Consider the following 27,128-nt stretch of genomic DNA (forward strand, 5'->3'; position numbering starts at 1 on the left):
TAAGACTGCAAAACCCAGGACTCTCTGCCCTCAGGCACTGGGATAGGTGCCGCTTGCAGCCACTAGTGTATATGCAACTGTGGAGTCTGCCTTTCTGTGGACCTTCAGAGACACTGGGCCTGCAGCCCAACACACTTCACTCTGCCCAGGCCACAAGGAAGCTGTGTCCTCATCAGAAGCAAACAAACACACCCCCAAACCTTATTTATCAAACAGAAACAGAATGGACAGGATACAGCTCTGAAGGAAAATTTAAGCATCGAAAACCTGAATAAAATTAAAAACATAAAATTGACAAGGATTATTTTGTTTCTGTCAATTCCACATCCTCAGCAAACTCAAACAGGGCGGCCCAGGTCACGTGCCCTCCTCCATCTAGAACACCCGTACGCTCTCCTTTAGATGTGACCCAGGGTCCAGCTGCCAAAATTCCTCGTTCAGACCCAGAGTCACGGACCCCAGCCTATACCCCCGCAGCCAGGAACCCAGGCTCCCAGAAGCACCTCCTCTCCTAGGGGCCCCAGCATCCGCACCCAGTCCTTAGACGGACTCATCTCCCCCAAAGCAAGCACCTCGCCCCGAGTGGGATCCCCAGCCTGCCGCCGGGCCCGCCCCCCCCTGCGGTCCCTCCCACTTTTCCCAAACAAAGCTCCCGGCAACTTTCTCCCGGTCTCGCCCCGCCCGCCCGCGGCTCCCCTGCCCAGGCCGGGAGGTAGGAAGGCGCCGGCGGGAATCGGGATCCTGCTTGGGGTGTGTGAGTTGGGGTGGGAAGTTCCGCGCGATGAGGTGAGGTGCGTGCTCCTGGGACCGCTTGGGAATTGCCTGCCGCCCTCTCTTGCTGCCCTGGGGCCCGAGTTAGCGCTGGGGACGCAGCTCAAGTGTGGAGCTGGAACTTTCTCCGGAGTTAGGGGCCTGGAGATGGTCTGCGGCTCGGGGCGGAGGGTGGGGAGCGCGCGGGGTGGCCCGGGGACTTCGGACGCAGGACGTGGGAGCGAAGGGGCGGCCGCGGCTCTAATGTTTAGTGCGAGGCGCGCGCCTCCCGCGAGTGTCCGCCCTGTGGACATGTGGCCCCTCACGGAGCAGGGCAGGCTCGGGGGTGTCCGAGGGAGAGCAGTGGGGCCCCCTGGACCTTCGTCCGTGGCTATTCGGAGGACTGGGGACCGGGACAGGAGATTAGGGATGTCTGTCTAGCCCGGCTCGTCTGTCCCTTTGTCTGGCCACATGGGGGTGGGCTGGGTTGGGATTTCGGCCCGCGGGGGTCCTGAATGTCGCTGAGACATTGGGCTGGGCCTGGGGTCTTTGTTCGCCTAACCTCCACCAGGGTCAAGAGTCCAGAGGAGGAGGGGTGGGGCTCAGAACTCTGGGGTCCTGGGAAAGTTCTGGAAGACATGAAACCTCCAGGGAGGCGGTATCGGACTTTATGGGAAAACTTTTCCCTGTTCTTGGCCTCCGGAAAGACGATGGGAACTTGGGTTGGCGCCCAGCCCGAGGTTTGGGGGGGGGGGGACGGGGCGGGGCCTCGGAGGCTGCTCGCACGCAGGCCCCTCCCACAGCGGGGGTTGTGGGGAACTGGGGGGGGGAGGGGATGCCTAGGCTCTTTGTTCTGTCCACCAGATGGCTGGGCGACGAGTCCCAAGGCCTGAGGCTTGATGGGTGCCCTGCCCTCGCCCACTTCTGTGGTACTTTCTGGTCTCGGCCAGAAAGTCCTGTCTATGCCTCCTTTCTCAGTGCCTGGCTGCGTCGCTGTCCCTGGATCTTTCTGCTCCACCCTTTACCTGGATCTATCTGTCCCCTACTCTCTGGATTTTGGTCTTGGATTCAGCTTCTGTTTTTCCAGCTGCTGCTGCTGTTAATTATTAGTGGGACTGGAGGGTCTCATCCTGGCCATTAACCATACCCCGGTGTTCCCTGAAATCAGAGATGCCAGCACAGCTTTAGTCCAAACGGCCTCAAGCACCATCCTGAGGTGCTCAGGTGACTTTAACCCTATGTGAGTTCCTCAGAAAGCGCAGGGGAAGAACAACCTTCTAGATCTCAGGCTTAGCTTCCTCTCCTGTCTTAGACCCAGGGGTCCAGACCCCAGCCCTCCTCCCTTGGACGGAGGAATTCAGGCCCTAGCCTCCCTTCTTCAGCCAGGCTTCCTCCCTCAGAGCTCCTGCCCAATGCCATATGTAGCTGCTGACCTTTGTCTCTGCAGGCCCAGATGGGGGATCCCCGGACCGGGGCCCCCCTGGATGATGGAGGGGGCTGGACGGGCAGTGAGGAAGGCAGCGAGGAGGGCACCGGAGGCAGTGAGGGTGTCGGAGGAGATGGGGGCCCTGATGCGGAGGGCGTGTGGAGCCCCGGCATCGAGCAGAGCTTCCAGGAGGCGCTGGCCATCTACCCTCCCTGCGGCAGGCGCAAGATCATTCTGTCAGATGAGGGCAAGATGTACGGTGAGTGCCCGGTGGTGGCCATCCTGACCTCAGTGAGAAAAGTCACACCAACCCACATGTCCAGGGTCTCCAGCCGGCTGTGGGGGCACTCACCTCAAGAGTTCAAGGTCATTCTTAGCCACATTCTGAGCTCTACACTAGCCTGACCTATATAAGACCCTGTCTCAAAAGAATAAAAAAAAACGATGCCGGGTGTGTTGGTGGCAGAAGCAGGTGGGATGGATCTCTGTAACTTTGAGGCCAGCCTGGTCTGAGAGTAACAGGAAAGCTAGGGCTATGTAGAGAGACTTGTCTCCAAAAACCAAAAATAAGAGCCAGGCATGGTGGCACAGGCCTTTAATCCCAGTGCTTGGGAGGCAGAGGCAGGTGGATCACTGTGAGTTTGAGGCCAGCCTGGTCTACAGAGTGAGTCCAGGACAGTCAAGCTACACAGAGAAACCTTGTCTCGAAAAACCAACTGAACAAACAAACAAAGGATTATGGCCTTGAGAGATGGCTCAGTGGTTAAGAGCACTGAGGTTCTGAGTTCAATTCCCAGCAACCACAAGGTGGCTCACGACCATCTATAATGTGATCTGGTGCCCTCTTCTGGCATGTAAGTGTACATGCAGATAGAGCATTCATATACATAAAAATAAATAAATTTTTTTTTAAAAAGAAGAAAAAAAAAGATTATATCCTTCCCATGACTTAGACTGTGGCATTTTTTTTTCCTGCCCAGATGAGGGAAACTGAGGCATAGGAAGACTAAGTGATTTGTCAGAGGCCACATGGCTAGTATATGGCTGTGTGCTGGTGACCCTGTGGCTGAGGAGTCCCCGCAGCCTGGCTTGGCTGTAGTCGCGGGGGTGGGTGGGGGGGCAGGGGGGTGGGGGCATCCTTGCCTCGCTGACTCTCCCTCACCCCTGTCTCCTCCGGCCGGAAGTTCTGCTGCTGATTTTACTCTTTGCCATTTTGACTTCTCCAGGCCGGAATGAACTCATTGCCCGGTACATCAAGCTGAGGACAGGGAAGACGAGAACTCGCAAGCAGGTCTCAGGACTGATGCTCTGGGGCTTTGGTCTGGGGCAGGGCAGTTTCCTGAGGGCCATCTTTACGAGGGCAGAGATGGCTCATGGGATTGAAAGAGAACCAAGAAGCTTGTATGCGTTGGGGGTACCCATGTGTGTGTGTGCATGAGCGTGTGGGGGTCAGTGGGTGACCTTGGCTTTCCTCTCCGCAGCTGCCCACTTTGAGACTGGTCCTCTCACTGGCCTGGACCTTACGGATTGGACCAGACTGGGTAGTCAGCAGGCAAGCACCAGTTTGTGCCTCTCTGCGCCTGTCTGTACCCCCTAGTGCTGGGCTTATGGGTTCACATGGACTGAAGTAAAGTCCTCATGCAGGAAGGGCAAGCTTTACCGACTGAACCTCTTCCTGGCTTCTGGTTTGCATGGGTTTCCCTATGTTGCAGGAATGCCAGATATGTCTATAAAATGTTTATGTCAGCCGGGCGTGGTGGCGCACACCTTTAATCTCAGCACTTGGGAGGCAGAGGCAGGCAGATCTCTATGAGTTCGAGGCCAGCCTGGTCTACAAAGCGAGTCCAAGACAGCCAAGATAACATGGAGAAACCCTATCTCAAAAAACAAAACAAAACAAAAAATAAAGCCAATTAAACAAACAAACAAAAAAGAAATGGCTCAGTGGTAAAGGGGCTTACCGCAAAAGCCTGGTTACCTTAGCTCAGTCCCTGGGACCCACATAGTAGGAGAATCAACCCCCACAACTTCTCCCTGACCTCTGCATGAGCATCACGATGCACTTGAACCCACATACAAAAGATGTAAATAAAAAAAATTTTAAGTACATACATTTACATTTGTATGTGCGCGCGTATGTGCGTGCATGTGTGCGTGTGCGTGTGTGTGTCCATGTGCATGGTGTATACAGTAGAAATCAGAAGACAATATTCAGGAGTGGGTTCTCTACCATGTAGGTCCCACGGGTGGAATGGGTTCTCTACCGTGTAGGTCCCACGCGTGGAGTGGGTTCTCTACCACGTAGGTCCCACGGATGGAACTTTGGACATTAGGCTTGGTGCCAAGTGGCTTTACCTGCTGGGCCATCCTGTCAGTCTTGATATTTCTGTTCGAGGTTCTTTATAAAGAGAGGCCCAGAGAGACTGAAAACCCAACAAGGAAGGACAGGAGGGGCCTGGAGGTTCAGCCTCAGAGCCTGCAGCCAGCTGGCCGTGGTCTCAGGCTGTGTTACCTGTGGAAGGGCAACATGCGCAGCTACGGGAGGAAGGGAGGGTGAGGGAGGGGGAGGGGACAAAGGGTGGAAGACTGGACCCAAACCCGTTTCTCATCCCTCCAGGTCTCTAGTCATATCCAGGTTTTGGCTCGAAGGAAATCGAGAGAAATTCAGTCCAAGCTGAAGGTAAAGTTAAAGGCAGGAAGGCGGGCATGGGGGAGGCTGGGCAGGAAGAAAGAGATAGACACAAAGGAAGAGATCTAGAGAGACAGAGATGGGGATGGCACACAGAGACAGACACACATGGACACACGGGGAGATCTAGAAAGAGAGAGAGAGACTCAGATAGAGGAGAAGGGGACAGTGAGCTACCCAAGGGGGGCGGGGGAGAGAAACAGAGAAACACATACCTGGTGCGTGGGGCCAGACAAGACCCAGAGTCAGTGAAACAGGCAATTCACACTACCAATGGAGGGAGTGGGAGGGCAGAGACCGACCCAGAGGCGGGGGAGAGGGAGGGAGGGAGACCGATGGAGGGCAGAGACTCTGAGGGGAGCGGCCTGGCCTGCAGGTGTGCACAACATTTGTGTGGCTCCTGGAGCTGACAGGTTGGTTCCCTGCTATAGTCCTTCCCTCACTGCCTCTGCTGTCTCATTTCTTCTTCCTGTTGCTTCTCCGTTCTGTCCTCGCCTCCCTTGGCCCACGTCACAGCTTCCTGTGAGAGCATACCTTCACAGTATACCCCTGTGTCCTCCACCCTGAACGCCCATCACTGTCCCTCTCTGTGTGGTTACTTCCTGTTCTTTTACCTGGAAATGGTCCCTTTCCTTTTTGTAGGTCTGAAACCCCTAGATTCCGGTCTTCTCTGTTCTTTTTCAGTCCCCCCTGTGTTCTGTCTGGAATACGAGACACCACCCCCTTCCTGTTCCCAGGGGAGTCATTTCCTGTACCCTGTATCCGGAAACACTATGTCCAGCCCTTTCTAGACTTAGTTCCGTGCTTACTTGGGGTGATGTCTGGTGCTAAGGGAGATGGAGTGTAAGTCTGCAGTGCCCCCTGACCCTGGGTCAGACTCTTCCCACACCTGTACCTCACACACCGCCCTTCCAGAGGAGGCCAGCAGAGGCAGAAGGTTCTGGTGGGGAGCTGACCCCTCCCCGACCCTGTGTCACAGCTCCTTGTGTGTCTTCATTTCCTACCCCAAACCTGACTTTATCCCACCCTGGCTGTCTTACCTAGAACTCCACCACTAACCTGCACCTCAACCTTTCCCCAGGATCAAGTCTCCAAGGACAAGGCGTTCCAGACGATGGCCACCATGTCTTCGGCACAGCTCATCTCTGCACCTTCCCTGCAGGCCAAGCTGGGTCCTTCTGGCCCTCAGGTGGCCTGGGTTGTGGGCTGTGGAGATCTGGGATGGAAGGATGGGGCTGTAATGGCCAGCACAGGATGTCTGACCCTCATCTGTCTCCTCTCTAGGCCACGGAGCTTTTTCAGTTCTGGTCAGGGAACTCTGGACCCCCGTGGAATGTTCCAGAGTGAGTACTTTGTGTCGCCTGCACTTCCTCCTTCCCTTCCACCTACATTCATTTTGGACATAGATTCTGGAACTATACCATATGTCTTGGAAGTCTAGCACTGCCCTTTGCTGCCCAGGGTCTTGGTGTATATAACTCCTTCTGTGTTGAGGGCCCCCTTACCTCAACTCTGAAAAGAGGTGCATGAACATGGGGATAATGGCTCCTAACTGAGAACATCAGTCCCAGAGGCTCATGGGAAGGTAGATGTAATGCCCAGAGGCTACTAGAGGGACCTGTGGATTCCAAAGCATCATGGGAAGGTGGTTGTTTGACCAAGTACTCCCAGGACGATGGATGGACCCACGAAGGATTGCCTGGAAAGATGTAGGGGACCCAGAGGCTAATGGGAAGGCAGTCATAGACCCAGAAGCTCCTGCAAGGGGCAAACGGCGCCATAAAATTTTGTGGGAAGACAGTTACGGGTACAGATGGTCTGGGAGGGACAGGAAGGATTCAGGAGCTTATGGAGAGAGAGTTTTAAGGCTCCTCGGGGAGATGGGGGACTCCTAAGTATTATGGGAAAGGAGACTTAAGGCTCAGGGATGGATGAAGGGTTCCCAAGAGGCTTATGGGAAGACAGTATCTAGAGACACCTGGGCAGGATGAGAGGGTCTCAGAGGATCCTGGGAGGGCTGTTGCAGACCAGGAATCTCCTGGGAGGGGCTATGAGTGGCATTAGGGTGCCTGTGACGGCTCTTTCCAGACCCGAGGTAGCTCTGGGGTTTAAGGGTGGGGAAGGGGTTCCTTGATTCTTTCATACTTGGGAGGGAGAAAATGAGTGTCAGGGGGTGCCTGGAGTGTCAGGGGGTGCCTGGAGTGTCAGGGGGTGCCTGGAGTGTCAGGGGTGCCTGGAGTGTCAGGGGTGCCTGGAGTGTCAGGGGTGCCTCGAGTGTCAGGGGTGCCTGGAGTGTCAGGGGTGCCTCGAGTGTCAGGGGTGCCTCGAGTGTCAGGGGTGCCTGGAGTGTCAGGGGTGCCTTGAGTGTCAGGGGTGCCTCGAGTGTCAGGGGTGCCTCGAGTGTCAGGGGGTGCCTGGAGTGTCAGGGGGTGCCTGGAGTGTCAGGGGTGCCTGGAGTGTCAGGGGTGCCTGGAGTGTCAGGGGGTGCCTCGAGTGTCAGGGGTGCCTAGAGTATCAGGGGTGCCTGGAGTGGCCTCAGCTGTGAGACCCGTGGGCATTGAGGATAGTCAGATGTGTTCTAGAAAAAGGGCCCTAGCCAGGCTGGATGTGGGCAGTGCACCATGGCTGCATGAGGGCAACCTTCGGGAGTGTGTACTGTGAGAGAAGGAGAGGTTAGGCTGTGGGGCATGGTCCCCAGGGGCTGAGAGGACCGCAGGTGTGCTTGCAGAGGAGGATGGCTGGGGCGCTGGTGAACCATATCAAATGGGCAAGACCCGCCCTGGTTAAGCCGTCACTTTCGGAAATACAAAATGGAAGTGTGTGCAGTGTTGTGAGGAACCACAGTGGGTTTTTATGGCGAAGGAGAAAGTTCTGGGGTTTTCTATGAGATTGGTAGGGGCTAGCCAGGAGAAGGGTTGGGGTGAGAACACTCTAGGCAGGTAAACAACATGTGTAAGGCCATCAGGCAGGAAGTGGAGGTGACAGGCCTGTTTTAAGCTGCTGGGACACCAAATTATTTATTTATTTATTTAAAGATTTATTTATTTTATTTACTGCATATGAATGCTTTATCTGCAGAAGAGGGTATCAGATTACATTATAGTTGGTTGTGAGCCACCATGTGGTTGCTGGGAACTGAACTCAGGACCTCTGGAAGAGCAAGCAGTACTCTTAACCACTGAGCCATCTCTCCAGCCCCGACACCTGATTATTTACAGAACACCACTAAGTGTCTGGTGTGTGGTTAAGGAACAAAGTAGAAGGCTGTAATCTTCCTGGATTGTGTATGTGTAAAATCTCTGTGTGTGTGTGTGTGTGTGTGTGTGTGTGTCGGGTTCAATCCAGGCCCTCGCACATGCTAGTCAAGTGTTCCACCGCTGGGGTCTACCTCTAGCCTCAAGGGTCTGCTTTTGTTTTTATTTATTTGAGACAGGCTCTTGGCTCTGTAGCCCAGACTAGATCCTTCCACCTCAGCCCCCCATCCCCCACATCACAGACATTCTGTGATGTTGACTGGGCCACCCTACCCACTCAAGGCTCTGCTGTAGAAGGCCAAGTGGGCCTCTGTCAGGAGCTGAAATGTGAGCGATGGCCAGATAACAAGAGATCGTGGCATGATGAGGGATCCACTGAAGTGCACACTTAAGGGCTTCGAAGAGGAGACCCTGGGACCCCGATTGGAAGGTTCTTGGGTTTCTCACCTTGGTACGTTGACCCTTGACCTCTTCTGACCTCTGGCCTCTCGGTCTCCTGACCTCTGGAGTGTGAGTCTACAGTGATTATTTGTGAGTGGCCAGTTAAATTAGAATTGATTAAATTTACAGCTGGGAGGAGGGTGGGCTGGAGAGATGGTTCAGAGGTTAAGAGCACTGGCTGCTCTTCCAGAGGTCCTGAGTTCAATTCCCAGCAACCACATGGTGGCTCACAACCATCTATAATGAGATCTGGTGCCCTCTTCTGGCCTGCAGGTGGAACACTCTATACATGATAAATAAATAAATCTTTAAAAAAAAAATTATAGCAGGGCATGGTGGCACACAGCTTTAGTCCCAGCTCTTGGGGGCCAGAGGCAAGCGGGGTCTTGGTGAGTTCCAGGACAGCCAGGACTACCTAGTGAGACCCTGTTCAAAAACAAAAGAATTAAATTTACATAAAAAGTCCCATTCCTTAGGCATGTCAACCAGACTAGGGCTAAGTGGCAATGTGGGCAGTGGCTACTTCTTGGTACAGTACAGAGGTGGAACATTTCCATCACACAGTACCTTAGAGGCTGAGGCAAAAATCTTGAGTTTCAGGCTAGCCTGGGCTACACAGCAAGACCCACCAGCAAAAACCTAGGAACTGGGGTACAGCTCAGGGGTAGAGCTCCTGCCTAGAGTGTTGCAGTGAGGGGCTGGGGGTGTGGGGCCATGATAGGGCACCTTCCTACAGTCTCCCAGTATAGGGGTGGGGGGGTGATGATCTGTTGGGGCCACACTTAGCACACTTGAAGCGCTAGACTCAATCTTGGTACTGCCAAAACAACATCCTGGTCCTCGTGTTTGGGCCTGGCTGGGGTTGGAGTCCAGCTTTATGGCTGTGTGGCTTTTGGGCTGGTCAGTTGACAGCAACTTCAAGCCTTGCACGAGGAGCCGCCACTGCCGCCAATGTGTCGTCACTCGTGGAATGTTCTGGTGGGGGAGCCTGGCTTTTCACGGTCACAGGTCAGTCTGCACCGTTCCCTTTGTCGTGCAGCGTGAAGCCGTTCTCGCAGACGCCATTCTCCGTGTCACTGACTCCCCCATCCGCTGACCTCCCAGGTGAGAGCCTGCTTCCCCACCGATGTCGCCCCTCTTTCTCTGCGCCTGACCCCGGCGGGAACTCCTTGACCTTTTTGTCAACTGGGCACAGCCAAGCGGTTGAACCCAAACTGAATTAGCAGAAGCAAAAGGCAGAGGAGGGAAGGAGGCTGGGGACAGAAGGCTAGCTCCGGGCATGCTCAGTGTCAGCCTTAGGCCTTGCTTGCCTCTGCTCTGCGTCAGCTTCGTTTCCATGCTGAGCCTGCCAGCAGCCCAGAACTCCACACCGTTGCGACTGTGGAAGACTCACACCGATTGGTGAAAGAACTCCTTGCCCCCTCGGTTTTATTAGTTGCCCTTTGTTTGCCATCACATGGCTAACCCCATGGCCAAGGGAAACGGTAGGAGAGTTTATTTTGGGGTTCCAGAGGCCTGGAGTCTGTTCATGACACCAGAGTGGAGTCAGGAGTAGAAAGGTGAAAGTGCACTTTGTTTGTTTGTTTGTTTGTTTTGGGTTTTTGAGATAGGGTCTCTCTGTATAGCCTTGACTATCCTGGTTTCACTTTATAGACCAGGACGGCCTGGAACTCACAGCAATCCTCCTGCCTCTACCTCTCGAGTGCTGAGATTAAAGGCGTGCACCACCACCCCCAGACTGTTTGTTTGTTTTTTGAGACAGGTTTTTTTCTGTGTAGCTCTGGCTGTCTTGGAACTCGCTCTGTAGACCAGGCTGAGCAAGAACTCAGAGGTCCGCCTGCCTCTGCCTCCCGAGAGCTGGGATTGAAGCCGAGAGTACAGACTGGGAATGGTGTGGTGACACACCTCCTCCAGCAGGTGACAGCACTAGGAGAGGCAGCTTGTACAAGCCACCACACTCGGGGTCTTACAGACCATCAATTAGAAATAATGTCTGCCTGTAAATAGCAGACTATCCAAATTAGTACCCAAAAAAGGAAAAACCTTAATGGTTCCAGTTGGTGCACGGTCTAGAGGTGGGCTTACCAGCTCAGTCATCTCAGGCCATGTTGGCAAGGACTGTCTATGGCCACCTTAGCTGCTGGAGAGATGGTTCAGAGGTTAAGAGCATTGGCTGCTCTTCCAAAGGTCCTGAGTTCAATTCCCAGCAACCACATGGTGGCTCACAGCCATCTATAATGAGATCTGGTGCCCTCTTCTGGCCTGCAGGCACACATGTAGGCAAAACATTATATACATAAAAATTTTTTAAAAGATCTGTTTATTTACTTTATGTATATGAGTTCCCTGTTTTCATGCACACCATAAAAAGGAATCAGATTCCATTATAAATGGTTGTGAGCCACCATGTGATTGCTGGGAATTGAACTTAGGACCTCTGAGAGAACAGCCAGTGCTCTTAACTGCTGAGCCATTTCACCAGCCCCCCATAAATAAATCTTTAAGAAAAAATAGCTTCTTGGTGGGCGTGGTGCACACCTTTACTCACAGCACTCAGGAGACAGAGGCAGGTGGATCGATGTGAGTTCAAGGCCAGCCTGGTCTACAAAGTGAGTCCATGACAGCCAAGGATACACAGAGAAACTCGGGGGCCTTCTCCCTCCCCCCCCACACACAAAAAAGTCTATGGCCTCCTTTAGTTACACAGGAGCCTGGAGGAAATATTCTTTTATCTTTTATTTTTTTTTTATTAATTTTGTTTGTATGAGTGATTTGCTTACATATATGTAACTGTGCTGTGTGTGTGCCTCGTGTCCCTGGAGGCCAGAGGAGAGGGCATTAGATCCCCCCGGAACTGTAGTTAAACACTGTTGTGAATCCAGGTCTTTTCCAGAGCACCCCGTGCTCTGAACAGCTGAACAGTCTCTAGGACCTCCTCTTCCTTCATTTTCTTTTTGAGATTGCTTTGTAGCCGAGTATGACCTTGAACTCAGGTTCCTGTGTCCACCTCCCAAGTCCTAGGATGGTGTGTGCCCCTAGACCAAGTTGACGTGCTGGGCAGAACCCAGAGTTCCCTGCGTGCCAGGCCGACGAGCTGCCTCTCCACCCCTAGCCCTTAGAGTGAAGGTGGCCAAGAGGCTGCAGTGCCAGCCTAGCCCATCATTTTGAGCAGTTTTTCTTCTCTTTTAAGGATACGAGCCGCCCCCAGCCCTCTCACCCCTGCCCCCGCCCGATCCGTCTCCCCCAGCCTGGCAGGCTCGGGCCCTGGGCACTGCACGCCTGCAGCTTGTAGAGTTCTCAGCGTTTGTGGAGCCGCCGGATGCAGTGGACTCGGTGAGTGGAACCTGGAGCAGTGGCTGGGGGAAGCCGGAGTGCAGAGAGGGAAGGGAGAGACAATGGAGCTGCCGGGCCCCACAGGCTGAGGCCTCACCCTCGAGGCTCGGTCATGTGACCTGCATAAGTTCTCTTATTATGTGGAAGCCAGAGGTCGACCTGAGGTGTGTCTACCTGGTCCGCACCCCCTGCCCCCCCTCCCCACAGTCTCTCACTGAACTTGAGTTTGCCCAGGCTGCTTGAGTAAGCCTTGGGGATACATCTGTCTGCCCCTCAACAGCATGGAAATTATAGGCACAAGCGGGGAATTGAACACCCGTTTCTCATTCATCTAATGTCAAATTACCGCTGTTTGGCAGCCTTTGCCGTTAGGGAAATGTGAAAGTGTGGTAGCTCTGCTTTTTTTTCCTTCCCCCTGATTTGTTTATTGTTATGGCGAGTCTCTGTAGCTCAGGCTAGCCTTGAACTCTCAGTGACTTCTCTACCTCAGCTTTCTGGGGGCTGGGATGACTAAGCATGAACCGCGGTGTGGTGCTGAACGCATGCGTTGCCTCAGTGGTTTGGGACCTGGCGCTTTCCATCTTGTGGTGCTGCCGTTTTTTCGAGGGTTACTCTGAGTCTGGCCATCGGAGGGAGGAAGGATTGTCCGCCCACGTCCCATTGGCCAGGTGGTAGTTACATGCTCACACCCACCCGCTGAGGCCTGGGTCTCTGCAGCCACACGGAAGCCGTCCTCCAGGCTGTCAAGGTTACTGAAAAGGGTGAAGCTGGTGACGGAAGCCCTGGAGGCCGAGGGAGTATTGCTTTTAGTTCACAATGTCCATCTGAGGGCTGGGGGCTTAGCTCAGCTGGTAGAGAGCAAGCATATATGAAGCTCTGGGTCCCATCCCCAGAGTGGCAGCTGCAACACCCTGGAGGTGGAGGCAGGGAGGATCAGGAGTTCATGGCTGGGAGTTTTGAGGCAGCAGGAATACGCAAGATGCCGTCTCAACAAAACAACCCGGACATGGTGGTACAGAGGCAGAGGGAAGAGGGTCTCTGAGAGTTCAAGACCAGCCCTGGTGTACATAGACAGAGATCCAAGACAGCCAGAGATAAATAAACAAAAACAAAAACAAAAACAAAAAAACAAAAAACCCTGTCTAAAACAAACAAAAAACAAACAAAACCCAAACCAATTTGCACTATTGTAGCAAATTCAAAGCCAGCATGAGCCACACATTTCGATTATCTGTATGCTAATTTATGCTTCCATTCTCTGTGGCAGACTGACCTCCCCAAGTTTAGGGACATTTAGTTGTCTTTTTGCCACAGCATGGAGAGCAGTTCCAGCATACTGCCAGCCTGACTGGTTCTGTATCCGTAGGGTGATCTCCTGGGGGAGCTAGTGTGAGTTAGGCTTTGCAGGTCATATAGGAGTTTTCTCAGTGTAGCATTGTAAAATCCAGGAACCGAAATGGAATTTTCGAGAAACTTAATGACAAACTATGGTGGGAGCTGGTCAGGTTGCAGAGAGAAGGGCAGGCACTGGATTCTCAGGAATGGGTAGACTGCTGGGTGTGGCCCCAGCTGTGGCCATGTGCTGGCCAGTGAGTCTACTGGTGAGGGTCTGGGTCCGGCACACGTCCCCTCACCCTGTCACTCCTCTGCAGTTCCAGAGGCACCTGTTTGTCCACATCAGTCAGCAGTGTCCCAGCCCCGGAGCACCACCCCTGGAGAGCGTGGACGTGCGGCAGATCTACGACAAATTCCCTGAGAAAAAGGGCGGCCTCCGGGAGCTGTACGACCGAGGACCACCCCATGCCTTCTTCCTGGTCAAGTTCTGGGTGAGCGCTCCCGAGTCATGGCACTCTCAACCAGATCTGAGGAGGGTCTTGGGTCTGCCCGGGCCACACTTCAGGAACAGAAATCTGTAGGAGAGTGTGTAGGTGGCACACCAATGAATGCCTGCTGAGCGTGCTCTGTGATGGAGTTAAGTGTCTGCAGAGTTGGGGGACATGGAAGGTCATCCATAGCCAGCTGTGGCTAAAAAAGCACCTTCAGTTTTCCATACGCCCATCTAGTTTGGTGGCCAGGTGCATGACGGGCACTGAAGAACTCTGGGTAGTGGAAGGGTCTGGTATCTTTTTTTTTTCTCTTTAGCTTTTCAAGACTTCTCTGTGTAGTGCTGGCTGTCCTGGACTCACTTTGTAGACTAGGCTGGCCTCAAGAACTCACAGAGGTCCGCCTGTCTCTGCTTCCCGGGTGCTGGGATTAAAAGCGTGCGCCGTCATACCCGGAGGGAGTTCGGGCACTTTGTCTCCCTGGGGTGTCTGGTTATAAAAGCTTTCTGAGCCTTGTGCCTTGGTGCACGCCTGTCATCCCAGTGCTCAGGAGTCTGAAGCAGGAGATCCCAGAGTTCAAGGACACTCTGCACTACTCGAACAAAACGAAATAAAGTGGCTAGACAGATGGCTCAGTGGTTGAGAGCACTGGCTGCTCTTACATAGGACTGGGGTTCAATTCCCAGCACCCACATGGTGGCTCACAAGTATCTGTAAATGAAATCCAGAGGATCTCTTCTGGCCTCGGAGAGCACGGCATGTATGTGGTGCACAGACAGACAGACAGACAGACATGCAGAACCACCCATGTACATAAAAGTACATCTTGGCAAAGAAGATAAAAAACAACAGAGCCCCCAAGGTGTCTGGGTGGAGGAAAGGGATGAATCAGGCTGCCGCAGGCTGGGGGCCATAGGACTTCAGGCTCCCGGGCCGGGCCGGAGGGGAGGCAGCTGCTGAGGAACTCCAGGGACCCGCCTGCTTCTGCCTTCAAGTGCTGGGATTAATGGTGTGCGCAGCCACGCCTCTGTGGCTTCCCATTTTGAGGCAGATTCTCCCTCCCTCACAGTGTGGCCTCGCCTGGGCTGCTCAGGCCTCAGCCTTCCAAGTCCTGGGGTTTCCGCTGTGAGCCACCCAGGCGACAGGCACAAGGATTTGCCCTGCCCCAGAGTACCCTGTTGTTGGCGTGGTAGGAGGGGTCCCTGGCTGGGCACAGTGGTGGCGCACACCTTTAATCCCAGCACTCGGGAGGCAGAGGCAGGCGGATTGATGTGAGTTCGAGGCCAGCCTGGTCTACAAAGCGACTCCAGGATACAGAGAGAAACCCTGCCACAAAAACCTAAAAAAAAAAAAAGAGTCCTGGCCAAAGAGCTGTGGGACAGAGAACAGGCAATATCCACTCTGGAGGAAGCCACAGGCTTTGTGAGGCCTAGCCTGCCCTGCCTGCCTGCCTGCCTGTCTGCCCGCTGCCTGCCTGCCCGCTGCCTGCCTGCCTACTGCCTGCCTGCCTGCTCACTGCCTACTGCCTGCCTGCCCACTGCCTGCCTGCCCGCTGCCTGCCTGCCTGCCTGCCTGCCTGCCTGCCTGTCTGCCCACTGCCTGCCTGCTCACTGCCTGCCCACTGCCTGTCTGCCCACTGTCTGTCTGCCCACTGCCTGCCTGCTCACTGCCTGCCTGCCTACTGCCTGCCTGCCTGCCTGCCTGCCTGCCCACTGCCTGCCTGCTCACTGCCTGCCTGCCTGCCTGCCTGCCCACTGCCTGCCTGCTCACTGCCTGCCTGCCCACTGCCTGCCTGCTCACTGCCTACTGCCTGCCTGCCCACTGCCTGCCTGCCCGCTGCCTGCCTGCCTGCCTGCCTGCCTGTTTGTCTGCCCACTGCCTGCCTGCTCACTGCCTGCCCACTGCCTGTCTGCCCACTGTCTGTCTGCCCACTGTCTGTCTGCCCACTGCCTGCCTGCCTGCCTGCCTGCCTGCCCACTGCCTGCCTGCTCACTGCCTGCCTGCCTGTCTGTCTGCCCACTGCCTGCCTGCCTGCCTGCCTGCCCACTGCCTGCCTGCTCACTGCCTGCCTGCCTGTCTGTCTGCCTGTCTGTCTGCCCACTGCCTGCCTGCCTACTGCCTGCCTGCCTGCCTGCCTGCCTGCCTGCCCACTGCCTGCCTGCTCACTGCCTGCCTGCCTGTCTGTCTGCCCACTGCCTGTCTGCCCACTGTCTGTCTGCCTGTCTGTCTGCCTGTCTGTCTGCCCACTGCCTGCCTGCCTGCCTGCCTGCCCACTGCCTGCCTGCTCACTGCCTGCCTGCCTGCCTGCCTGCCTGCCTGCCTGCCCACTGCCTGGCCTGCCCACTGCCTGCCTGTTTGTCTGCCCACTGCCTGCCCACTGTCTGCCTGCCTGCCTGCCCTGCCTGCCCTGCCTACTGCCTGCCATTAGGATAATAAGCATGGCCAGAGACAGCTTCCACTTAGCTGCATAGTCATCACTTTTCCTCACAGCCGGTATGAGGAGGGTTGAGGGGGGGAATGAGACTTTAACCAGTTGCTAGAGGTAATGCCTGCTATTAACCAGGCCCTTGGGAGGGGGCTAAAGTCCCTTTCCCCCCTCCATTTTCTTAGTCTTAGCCCCCCTCCCCATCTTATAACACAGTCTCCCGCTGTGTGTAGACCATGCTGGTCTCAAACTCAGGCTCCTTCTGCTTCAGCCACCCAAGTGCTGGCACTGGAGGCTTGCACGGATACGCGTGGCTACAGCTGGGCCTTAGAGCTAGGAGAGTGGGGCGAAAAGGCTGGGTTCTGTGGCTCCTGGAGAGCGAGGGCCAGGGCTCTTCTGGGGACCCTAACCCTGCCAGTCCTCCCACAACAGTGGGTGGGGCTTCTGCAGAGCACAGCTCATGCTAACCTGGGAACTTTAGAAACTGAGACGAGGTGTGGGGGATGGGCAAGTGGGTGCAACTGGGGGCGGTGTGTGTGTGTGTGTGTGTGTATGTGTGTGCGCGCACGCACGCGCGCGTGCATGCGTGCCAGGCTCTGGGTCAGATTTTGTCAGTTTTCTCCCAGCTCACCTGTGCCTTCTATCTCGTCTCAGGCGGACCTGAATTGGGGCCCAAGTGGTGAGGAGGCGGGGAGCAGCGGAGGCAGCAGTGGTTTCTATGGAGTGAGCAGCCAGTACGAGAGCCGGGAGCTCATGACACTTACCTGCTCCTCCAAGGTCTGCTCCTTTGGCAAGCAGGTGGTGGAGAAAGTGGAGGTGAGGCCCGTGGCTAGGGTACTTACTGCATGCATCAAGCAGTCACAGGCATGTGGCTGCCTGTGAGGTAGGGCCATCCCAGCCTCTCTGGCATCTGGTATCTGCACTAATAATTAGCTCACGAGTTCAAAGAAGGCAGAGGATACAGTTTAGGTGTAGAGTGTTTGCCAGGCACCATGTAAGCCCAGTGTCCGGGATTTCAAGTCTATCCTCAGCAACGTAAGGATAGCCTGGGCTACATGAGACCCTGCCTCAAACCAAACACAGACAAGCAACTAAAAATCACAGGGTTGAGTCTGTAAGATGGAAAGGGCTCTTTTTTTTTTTTTTTTTTTAAGATTGTATTTATTTATTGTATATGAGTGCTCTACCTGCATGTACACCTGCAGGCCAGAAGAGGGCGCCAGATCTCACCATAGATGGTTGTGAGCCTCCATGTGGTTACTGGGAATTGAACTCAGGACCTCTGGAAGAGCAGACTGTTGCTCTTAACCTCTGAGCCATCTCTCCCACCCCAGAAAAGGCTCTTAAGGGTGTGGTAGGAGCCTGTGATAAGGTGACCCCGATGTTATACTTGCGGGGCTGAGGGGTCTTAGAGATGCTGTGGAGGGTGTGAAGGTTGCCGGGGTTTTCAGACTGTGACTGAAGAGATGGAGGCTTCCTTATTGGCCGGTTCAGCATCCCAGAGTTGGGTGGATACTTGGGCTCTGGTCATTAAAGGTGGGGTGCTGATGGAATGATAAAGGTGACCTTAGTTCCTAGGGTGGCCATCGTGTCTCACTGTGTTCCCCGTTCCCAGACGGAGCGGGCGCAGCTGGAGGACGGGCGCTTTGTGTACCGCCTCCTGCGGTCGCCCATGTGTGAGTACTTGGTTAACTTCCTGCACAAGCTGAGGCAGCTGCCCGAGCGCTACATGATGAACAGCGTCCTGGAGAATTTCACCATCCTCCAGGTGAGAGGTCGGGCGGGGCCGTACTCTAGGAAGGCCCTGTCAGCCCAGGGGTTGCCAGCCAGGCAGTGGGGGACCCCAAAGATGACACAGCCCCTTTCTCCAGAACACGATGAGGGTGGTGGGGGGCAGGGACAGGACTTAGCTGTCGCATGTCGGGAGACCTTCCCTGGGGCAGCTGAGAGATACCTCAGCTCCCAAGCGTCCTGCTTACCTCAGGAGTCCAGAGCTGAAGGGAGCCCCTTGGATTTGAGGGTTTGCTAATATGACCGGCTGATTCATCTGCCTGTGGCATGAGAGAGGCCCCTCCCTGCCAACTCTCAGCTTTACTTGGGGTACATATCATGACAGGTGCCCCTTTCTTGGGAGGTAGGAAGAGGCCAAAGGTTTCCTTGATAACTAGGGCTGGGTCGGGCAGTCCTCTCTACTCCCCCATCCATACCCTATAATGAAAGTCTGTTCTGGCAGGTGGTGACGAACAGGGACACTCAGGAACTGCTGCTGTGCACCGCCTATGTCTTTGAAGTCTCCACCAGTGAACGCGGAGCCCAACACCACATCTACCGCCTGGTCAGGGACTGATGGCGGCCCAGTGCTGGGTTTTTCTTGTTTTTGTTTTCTTTTCAGAATATCCCCTTCCCAGGAAGGACCCTTTGGCTCACCATGGGGTCTCTTTGGGGCCATGATTTAAAAAAAAGAAAGCCCTGATATCAGACGCATGAGCAATGGGGGGGGGGGCTGGCTCCTGTTAGAGGGGAGCCCAAAACTTGGTTATTGAGCTGAGTTTGAGGTTAGATCCCCCAATACGAATGACCTCACAGGGAACATTTGTCAGGACACATCACTCCTGAGTACCAGGGATCGGGGACAAGAGTGCACACCCACAGATACAGCACTGGCCTCTCACTTCCTCAAGGGCCTCTGCTTACTCTTCTGAAAAAGGGAGCTGGTCTGTGTTGGAGACGTTACCCACTGCCTTGTACCCTTTCTCTTTTCCAATTGTGTCTTCCCCCACCCCCCACCCTGGTGTCTGCCTCTCCCCCACACCCTTTCTCTGTGATCTGTGATGTCACAAATTGAAGATAATGGTTTCCCAGCGGGGGTGGGGGGACAGAGTGAAGTGAAACCTGAAAAATGTTTTTTTTTTTTTTTTAATATAAGGAGATATTTATACACAGCGTTAGGGATATAATCTTATCTCAGCTAGGCAAAGCAGTGGGGTGGGCCTTTTTAATCTCGTCCCCATTTTAAGTGAGCCACGGACCACCCTGCCACCTCCCTTTCCGCCAGAGTGATGGTTTATGTTTGAAGGAGAATAAAGCTATTTTTACCAAAAAAAAAAAAAAAAAAAAAAAAAAAAACCGAAGGGGATTTATTTGAGGTGTCATGTGGGAGGTGGCAGACAGATGGTGTGAGGGAGGAGGGAGTGGGGAAGGGACGGGAAGGAAGCCGAGGAATGGAAGTCCCTGGCCCTGCGGGGGAAGTGACAACTGTTGGTAGGGCAGCACCTGGGTCCCCAAGGGCATGAGGCCTGACCCACGGGGCTCCAAGCCTGTGGCCAGCCAGAAAGGAAACAAACATTTCCTGGTTGCATGGAGGTGCGTGGGTGCCGACGACGGGACAGGCTGAGGCCTAGCGGTACCGGGCCAGCCGGTTGTAGACATGGTCCAGATTTCTACACAGGAATATTGAGAGCGTCATGAAGCCGAGCTGGGAAAGAAGAAGATGCTTCAGAGTTGGAACCCGCAAGGAGAGGCGAAGAGCGAGCAAGCGTAAGCACTGGAGAGCAGACCGCTCAGCAGCAGTCTGCAACGGAGAAAGCTCAAGAGGCAAGCCCAAGATCCTTTATTCTGGAGGTTCAGTAGTCTCCCCCTGTGCCTCGACCTCCACCTCAGCGCCTATGCTCTCGGTCTCAGGTGGCTCCTCCTCCGTATCCCACATCGGCCAGGGCCCTAGAGCCATGGGTAGCTTGCTTTGTGGAGCTTTGTCCCCCCAGGTTGGGCAGGCACCCGCCATGCCCCAGGTGCCCCAAGAGGCGCCGCTGCGTCCACTGCTAATATTTAGCCCGCCCCAGCGCCCGCCGCTGCCGTCAGCACTCAGCCCTGGTGTAGGGCTCGAACCCTCGGCGCCCTGCAGCGGCAGCGCGGACTCTCGGCAGAGCGCTCTACGGTGTAGCTGCAGACACAGCGCCATCCCGCTCACCTATGGGAGAGGGGGCAGGGCACCGCGTATGGCCAATCAGAGTTTACAGAAGCCAGGTCTCCGCCCCATCCCATGCAATTGATGTGAAAGATAACGGTGGCCCACTAAGTAGGCTCGTTTCCTCGGCAACGGGAAAACATCTCTGGATAGACAAATCACTGATAGGGGCGGGGCCCAGTCACCTCAAGAAGACCGACTCCCAGACAGATTCCCACAATGGAGATGAGATTGTTGTGCAGCCACTTCCGGAGGCTCTGAGAGCAGCCCTGGGGATGCAGGGAACCGTGTAAAAGGCAGCGTTGCTCCTAGAGCTCCCCCTCAACCCGAGGGGCCCTTCAGTTCCTCTTCCAGGTATCCAACGCCCAAGTTTTATCCAAGCTTTGGCCTGGTTTAACCCAAGTCTCTGACTCTCAGAGGGATCTGCCTCTTTTGTTACTACCTTTCGGGGCCAGCTCAAGCTCCGCCCGCTTCTAGAAGCTGGGCCAAGCTTACTTATAAGGAACTGCCCTTTCTAGGAGCCTTCTCCCCCCGCCCCCCAACCCCTGCCGCCTGATGCCACGCCCCGTTATAGGGCCCCAACTCTCCTGGCCCCGCCCACCTTTCTACTCTCCTGACGCCAGTGTGGACCACAGTCAAGCTTCCCGCGTCCCTTCTGCCTCCGCCTCCGCCCTCCCCACCCCCATAGTATAAGATTTATTGTAGAAGCATGGGGAGAGAAGGAAAGGGGGCGCCACAGGGGAACAGAGAACAGACAGACAGACGGAGAGATAGACAGAGTAAGAGTTAAGAGCTCCTTTTTTTTCTCCCTAGCCTCTGTCTCACCTCCCGAGGTTACACCTCTAAAATTAACCGCACCCTTCCGAGCCTAGGCTTGTTTTCTTAAGACTCAGTTCCCCTAAAAGCCCCTCCTTCCGGACGGCCCACGTCTCCAGTGTCCCGCCCCGTCGGGTGAAGAGCTACCCGCCTCTGCTCGTCCTACCTCTCGGTAGATGTGGGCTTTGGCCGGGAGTGCGCACAGGTCTGCAGTGTGCCTCAGTTTCGCGCGCGGCCCGAGCCGGCTTAGCTGGGAGAACAGCTTATCAAAGCCTGTGGAGTCATTGGTCGCCGTGGCGTTGTAGCAGGAGCAGGGCACGAAGGGCTCCTCAGACACGTTTCCTCTCAGCATGCGGGCGCTGATCCAGTCCCGCGGAGAGTGCCAGCCGCAGCAGCGCAGCTGATGGGGTGGGGGACAGAGTCAGGGACCCGGTGTCACGGGTGTGTGCGTGCAGCCAGGCCAGGGAGCGGGGTAGGGACGATGGGCTTGTAAGTTGCAATGGGCTGGAGGTACGATGGGGGTGAACCTGAGCCTGTGGTCCATGAAATTTCTGTCTCTCGGGATGGGTGGATGCGGGAGCCGGACGACATGCTCCGAGGGGCGGGAGTCCCTCACATAGAAAATTTGGGGCTTGGGTGGAGCGACCCTAGGGTCTGGGGACTTAGTTACATGGGGGAGAAACGCTGTCATCTGGGGATGTTCTAGCACCGTGGCAGGTGTGGGGATGAAGGGGCAGGTGACCCCGCGGCTCACACGGAGGCAGCCTCTCTAAACCCAAGGCGCAGCCGAGACGGGAGAACCCGGAGGCTAAGTAGTAACCGTCTAGAGACTAGAGATGTGAGCTCACACACCTGGAACTGCGCGTAGTCCCAGCTCTCTTCCGCTGCTGTCTCGTCCGGATTCGTGCCGTAGCTTTGGATGGTTTGCAGCACCAACTCTTGCACCCTTCGCTCCAGCTGAGAGGGTGTAGATGAAGATGGGCCCAGGCGCCCCGCCCCCGCCCCACCCGCCCCAGCTCCGCCGATGGTCACCCCAGGAGAACAACTTAGAGAGCTGTGGCTCTCTTCCTCAGAATTTCAGACGTGTTCCAAAGGGTCTTTTAGGTCGCCATTACACCTTTCATCTATTTTCCTAGCCGAGTGTGGTCGGCCCACGCCTTTAATCTCAGCACTCGGGGAGGCAGAGGCAGGAGGCTCGCTGTGAGTTGGAGGCCAGCCCTGTCTACAAAGCGAGTCCAGGGCAACCAAGGCTACACAGAGGAACAACAGCAAAATATTTTCCTGTAGCACTCGTTGGTCTGGAACTCCTGGTCCTCCGAGTGCTGGGATTACAGGTACCCAGTGTTGGAGATGAAACTAACTACCTCTTAAGTACTAGACAAGCCAACTGAATAAATGCTACCGAGTCAGTTTGTGGCTGTCTCCACCCCCCCGCCCCCATCTCTCACCAGGGTCTCTCTATGTAACCATGGCTGTCCTGGAGTTTGATGTACTGACCTAACCGGTCTCACAGAGATCGGCCTGCCTCTTCATTCAGGGCACTGGGGCTAAAGGTGTGTGCCATGACATGTGACCTTTCTTTCTTTCTTTTTTTAATTTTCAAGACAGGGTTTCTCTGTGTAGCCCTGGCTGTCCTGGACTCACTTTGTAGACCAGGCTGGCCTCAAACTCACAGTGATCCGCCTGCCTCCGCCTCCCAAGTGCTAGGATTAAAGGCGTGCGCCACCACAACTGGCAGACCCTTCTTTTTTTAATAGATGTGGCTTCACCATGTTGCCCAAGCTGGCCTTGATCTCCACCTTAGCCTGCGAGTTGCTAGGACCACATACAACAGTTCACCAGCTTTCTCTTTCTATGTCTGTGTCCCTCTGTCCCTCTGTGACCATCTCTCCGTCTCTGTGCATGTGCAATGCCCTGTGGCCCAGCTGCCCGGTTGGTGACAGTGCCCACATGCCTTTTTCCCCCCTCTCGCCACCCTTGACCCTCAACCTCCGTGGCTGAGGTAAACTCACCCGGATACGCTGGGTGGAGATCAGGATCCCCAGCGTGATCTGTGTGGTAAACAGGAGCAGCAGCATCCCGAAGTACTGGGGACAGACAGAGGGGAGAGGTGGGCTTACCCTCTCAGGCCTTTGAGGGGCAGGACAACAGGAACGGTGATAGAGAAGATCACTCACCAGGCCCAGAAGACAACGCAGCTCCTTCAGGGCCCCCACGCAACCAAGGAGGGCCAGGGCCATGGTGAGGACACCCGAGACGGCCAGGACCTTGGACCAGGTCTGCAGCGGCACAAAGGACAAACCTGGGGCGGTGACACGGGTCAGTGAGGGTGGGCTCAGCCACCCAGGCAGGGCGGCCTTGTGTGCATTGGGCCTCTGTGCCCCTTACTCTGCATCTGCCTGGGTAGGCCTCTGACCCCACCCTCAGTTGGTTTTTCTCCCTCTGAGATTCTCCTCTGGTTTCTGAGATGAAGTTTCCTCTCTGGGCCCCTGTCCCCTCACATCTGGACCTTGGCTAGTGACACCGAACCCATTTCTTAAACTTTTTGAAGGCAAGGAAGTAAAGGATCAATTTCCTAAAAAGTTTTTTTTTTTTTCTTTTCTTTTTCTGAGACAGAGTCTCATGTAACTCAGGCTGGTCTCAAACTCACTTTGTAGCCAGGGTTGACCTGGAACGTCTCATCTTCCTGTCTACACCTCCTATGTGCTGGGACGACAGGTGAAAACCATCACGTCACACCCTAAAATTGTTCGGAGGTCCGCACGAGAACATTGTTCAAACCAGGAGTCAATGTGGTAAAAACATGAGTTGCTATGGTTTTGATGTCCACCCCATGAGTGGTTTCCTTGTTAGTAATTACTGTTTTATGTCTGCTCTTCCCTGCCGCGTGACGCCCAACAAGAGATCTCTCTCCTCTGAAACTCGACAAGGGAGGCTCTCTGAGCCGCAGTCCAGGATGTAACACAGGAAGTATTTGAGAAATGTTTACCATTTCTGTCATTATTGTCTGTTTGTAATCATGACCTCATTTTGCTGTGGTTGTTTTTGCAGCAGGCTCTCATAGTCTCCAACCCACTGTGGAGCCGAGGGTGGCTTTGAACTCCTAACCTCCCACCTCCTGGGATGATAGGCATCCACCGCTACATCCAGTTTACATATCCTAGTTGCCAGAGAAGGTACAGCATCCTAGAGGCACACTGGCGGTGGCCAGTGGGGTGCCACTACTAAGGAACCCCCCCCTTGGGCCAAGGAAGATAGGTACCAGGAGACGCCTTAGGGTGGGGTTCTGGGAGTAGATCCACCCCAGCAAGACCCTCCCCTGCTGCCCAGCCCCCCTCACCCACAAAGGACACGAAGCTGGTCTTGTCAATGAGGATCCAGGTGCCGAAGCAGAAAATCAGGCCACCTAGTACCTAAAGTAAGAGAGGAGCATGAAGCTAGGGCAGATCCAGGGACACTGGGGCCCTGGGGCGCAGGCTGGGCAGCCGCGAGGAGACTCACAAAGAAGAAGAGGTTGAAAACGAACAGGAAGTACTTGATGAGGCTGAGGCAGCTTTCTTGGGCCGACATCTTCGCCTGGATGGGGAGCGACCCACTCGAGGAACCCAGACAAAGGAGGTGTGGGCCCACAGGGGACAAGAGGGATAATGGGCAGAGAAGGAGAGACCGCTGAGAGGCACAAAGGAAGAGGGCAGACAAAGAGGAAGTTCCGGGGTGGAGCTCCACCCAGCCCTCTTCACTTAAGTGACTGTCAGCTGGGGCCCCAAATTCTCCATGGGTTCCAGAGGGCCCACAGTGGTACCTGAGGGTCCTTGGAACATGTGGGTACCACGGACATAACGGGGGTTTCCTCGCCGGTGTCCATGCCTCAGGCAGGGCACTCAGGGGTTCCTGATGGACTTCTACCCACTTTGGTCCTGGGACCTCAGGGCTGTCTCTGCAGAGGCCAACCTCACAGACACTCTGACCTCACTGCCCACTGGCTCCGCCCCCTGCATCCTCTGGTCTTCTGCTTAGAACCTTGAGCCAGCTTGTTCGGTCTCTGTCTCTGTCTCTAGGTCTCTTTCTTTCTCTGGGTCTTTGTCCCTCTCTGCCTGTCCTGTGTGCCTCTTTCTCTGGGTCTTCCCCTTTCCCCTCCCCCCTCTTTCTGGAGCAGGTGCTCCCATGTGCTTGGGGCTAGGGTTGGACACCTGGGGAAGTGAAAGCGCCACCCAGGGAGGTATGACAGTCCCTGGGGTAAGGAGGGCAGCTAGGCAGTGCCTGAACATCCGGTGGAGGAAGTGAACCTCAGGTGGCACTTTCTGCCTCTGTGGAGAAGTCTGAGGGGAGGAGGCCCCAGAAGAGGCAGGAGCCAGTAGTGGGGGGTCACTTGGGCATATCCAGAATCTCTATGGTTTCCTATGGAGTACCCAGGGGTTCCTCACACTTATCAAGTCCCCAGTTCATCACAGATTTCTAGTGGGGTGTGGGTGTGGGTGGGGCGGGGAGGGGGCTTCCATCACCCAGCTACCTATCACTCCCTAGGTCTCTGAAGGCGCTCTCTCTCTCTCTCTCTCTCTCTCTCTCTCTCTCTCTCTCTCTTTCTCAATAATGGAAATGAAAATATACCTAAAAGTGAAGCTTCTGGAAAAACCATTTGTTCTTTCCTGTCTTGTTTCGTTCCTCAAACTTGACCTTGGCCTCCCATCTGGCCTTGCATTTCAGAGCTGGGACTCTAAAGGCATCCTTGTTGACAGCAGTCTTGTCCAAGGGGATAGCCACCTTGTGGGCATGAGGCGACTGTGGTTAGAAAACTTTCACAAAGGACTTGACCTGTGACCTCTTGGCGATTTTTTCTCTTGCCCGTGGCAGCTGTCACTTTTCCGAAATAGCGGTCAATTCCAGCCACCAGGGCATGGCTGTCAGGGCGGTCTGAGGTACCGTCATTAATGTTCTTCATGATGACGGCTTTGTGTCCAGAGTAGCGTCCAGCTGGGAGCAGCAGCATTTTCTGGGTTTCATGAGCTTGCCCATTTCGACCTCAAGCAGGCCGGCACTTAGTAGAAAAGAAAGGACACTTCCGCTAACCTTTCACCAGCTCTCTGTCTTCTGAGACACATCTCATCTATTTCCTTTCTTTTTCATTTCTTTTGTTTGGTTGGGTTTCTTTTTCTTTCTTTCTTTCTTTCTTTCTTTCTTTCTTTCTTTCTTTCTTTCTTTCTTTCTGAGACAGGGTTTCTCTTATAGTCCAGGCTATCCTGGACTCTTTGTAGACCAGGCTGGCCTCAAACTCACAGAGATCCGCCTGCCTCTGCCTTCCGATTTCTGGGATGAAAGGCGTCCACCACTGCCTTTGTATGTGGTCATATACAGGGGTGAAGATGTGCATTTGAGGCCAGACAATATCATGTGTCATCTCTCAGAAGTTGTCTACCTTATTTTTAGTGGGGTGTGTGTGTGTGTTTGCGCGGGCAGAAGATAACTTTTGGGGGGGTCGAGTCTCTCCTGTCACAAGTTGTGCCCCAAACCACATTCAGCCATCCATCCTCAATAAGCCAATTAAAAGAACCAAATGAATAGTGGAAAGCAGAAAAAGATCGATGCGGCCACACTGGGAAGGAGACAAAGGCATCCGGTGACCCCTCCACTCCTTCTACGGGGTCCCGAAGTGAGACCGAGGTGTAAATGGAGGCTAATGATATGCCTGTCTAAGGAGGATGTGGTCCTAACCCACCATCCACCCAGCCTTGTCTGGGCTTCAGTCTCAACCTGTAAGGTGGTCTGGCAAGCTCCCAGAACTGTGTGAAATCTCTTTCTGGGGGACCCTGCTGGTTGGCACCTTTTCCTTCTCCCAGCGTGAGGTTCCTAGGAGGGAGATTCCCATTTCGTTGGGGTCCACTGTTCCAAAAGTCTGATGTTGAGACGCTTGGAACATCTTCCCTTCCTCCATGTGGGATCTGCATGGGACACACAATCAGGTTTGGTGTCTCATCTGACCGTTTCAGCGACTGTCCTTAACGTGCCGAATCAGCCTTTGTGGCGTGCAGGTTGATTTTGCTACTGAAAGGGAGCTTTGAGTAAATATCAATGGTTTGAAACCCACGCGGAATAACTGTGAAGATCAAGTCTTCCACCGCCTAAGAAACAAAACACAGTGTATCACACAGGGTACTAGGCTGAGCAGAGGGCGAAGGGAGTACTGCGCATGCGCGGTCAGAAGCTGAGTGC

General features: G+C 54.7%; 2 protein-coding genes across 2 annotated transcripts; one reads left to right on the plus strand and one right to left on the minus strand.

Moving 5' to 3' along the window:
* The first annotated feature begins 650 nt into the window (after nucleotides 1-650).
* Tead2 (TEA domain transcription factor 2) lies at nucleotides 651-18,694 on the plus strand. The gene is made up of 12 exons (XM_051148514.1): nucleotides 651-712; nucleotides 2,198-2,435; nucleotides 3,403-3,467; nucleotides 4,794-4,856; nucleotides 5,947-6,054; nucleotides 6,150-6,208; nucleotides 9,600-9,664; nucleotides 11,751-11,893; nucleotides 13,546-13,719; nucleotides 16,796-16,957; nucleotides 17,757-17,909; nucleotides 18,375-18,694. Exons 2-12 carry the CDS (start codon nucleotides 2,204-2,206, stop codon nucleotides 18,486-18,488), a joined length of 1,338 nt encoding a protein of 445 aa, XP_051004471.1. The 5' UTR covers nucleotides 651-712; nucleotides 2,198-2,203; the 3' UTR covers nucleotides 18,489-18,694.
* Nucleotides 18,695-19,246: 552 nt separating this feature from the next.
* Nucleotides 19,247-24,702, minus strand: Cd37 (CD37 molecule). The gene is made up of 7 exons (XM_051148515.1): nucleotides 24,423-24,702; nucleotides 24,262-24,334; nucleotides 22,934-23,223; nucleotides 21,774-21,878; nucleotides 21,088-21,321; nucleotides 20,291-20,374; nucleotides 19,247-19,616 (listed from the first exon to the last, which is right to left on the minus strand). The coding sequence occupies exons 1-7, from the start codon at nucleotides 24,489-24,491 to the stop codon at nucleotides 19,539-19,541; spliced, it is 933 nt and encodes a 310-aa protein (XP_051004472.1). The 5' UTR covers nucleotides 24,492-24,702; the 3' UTR covers nucleotides 19,247-19,538.
* Nucleotides 24,703-27,128: the final 2,426 nt, after the last annotated feature.

This window comes from Acomys russatus, chromosome 7 (assembly GCF_903995435.1).
Source record: "Acomys russatus chromosome 7, mAcoRus1.1, whole genome shotgun sequence".
NCBI lineage: Eukaryota > Metazoa > Chordata > Mammalia > Rodentia > Muridae > Acomys > Acomys russatus.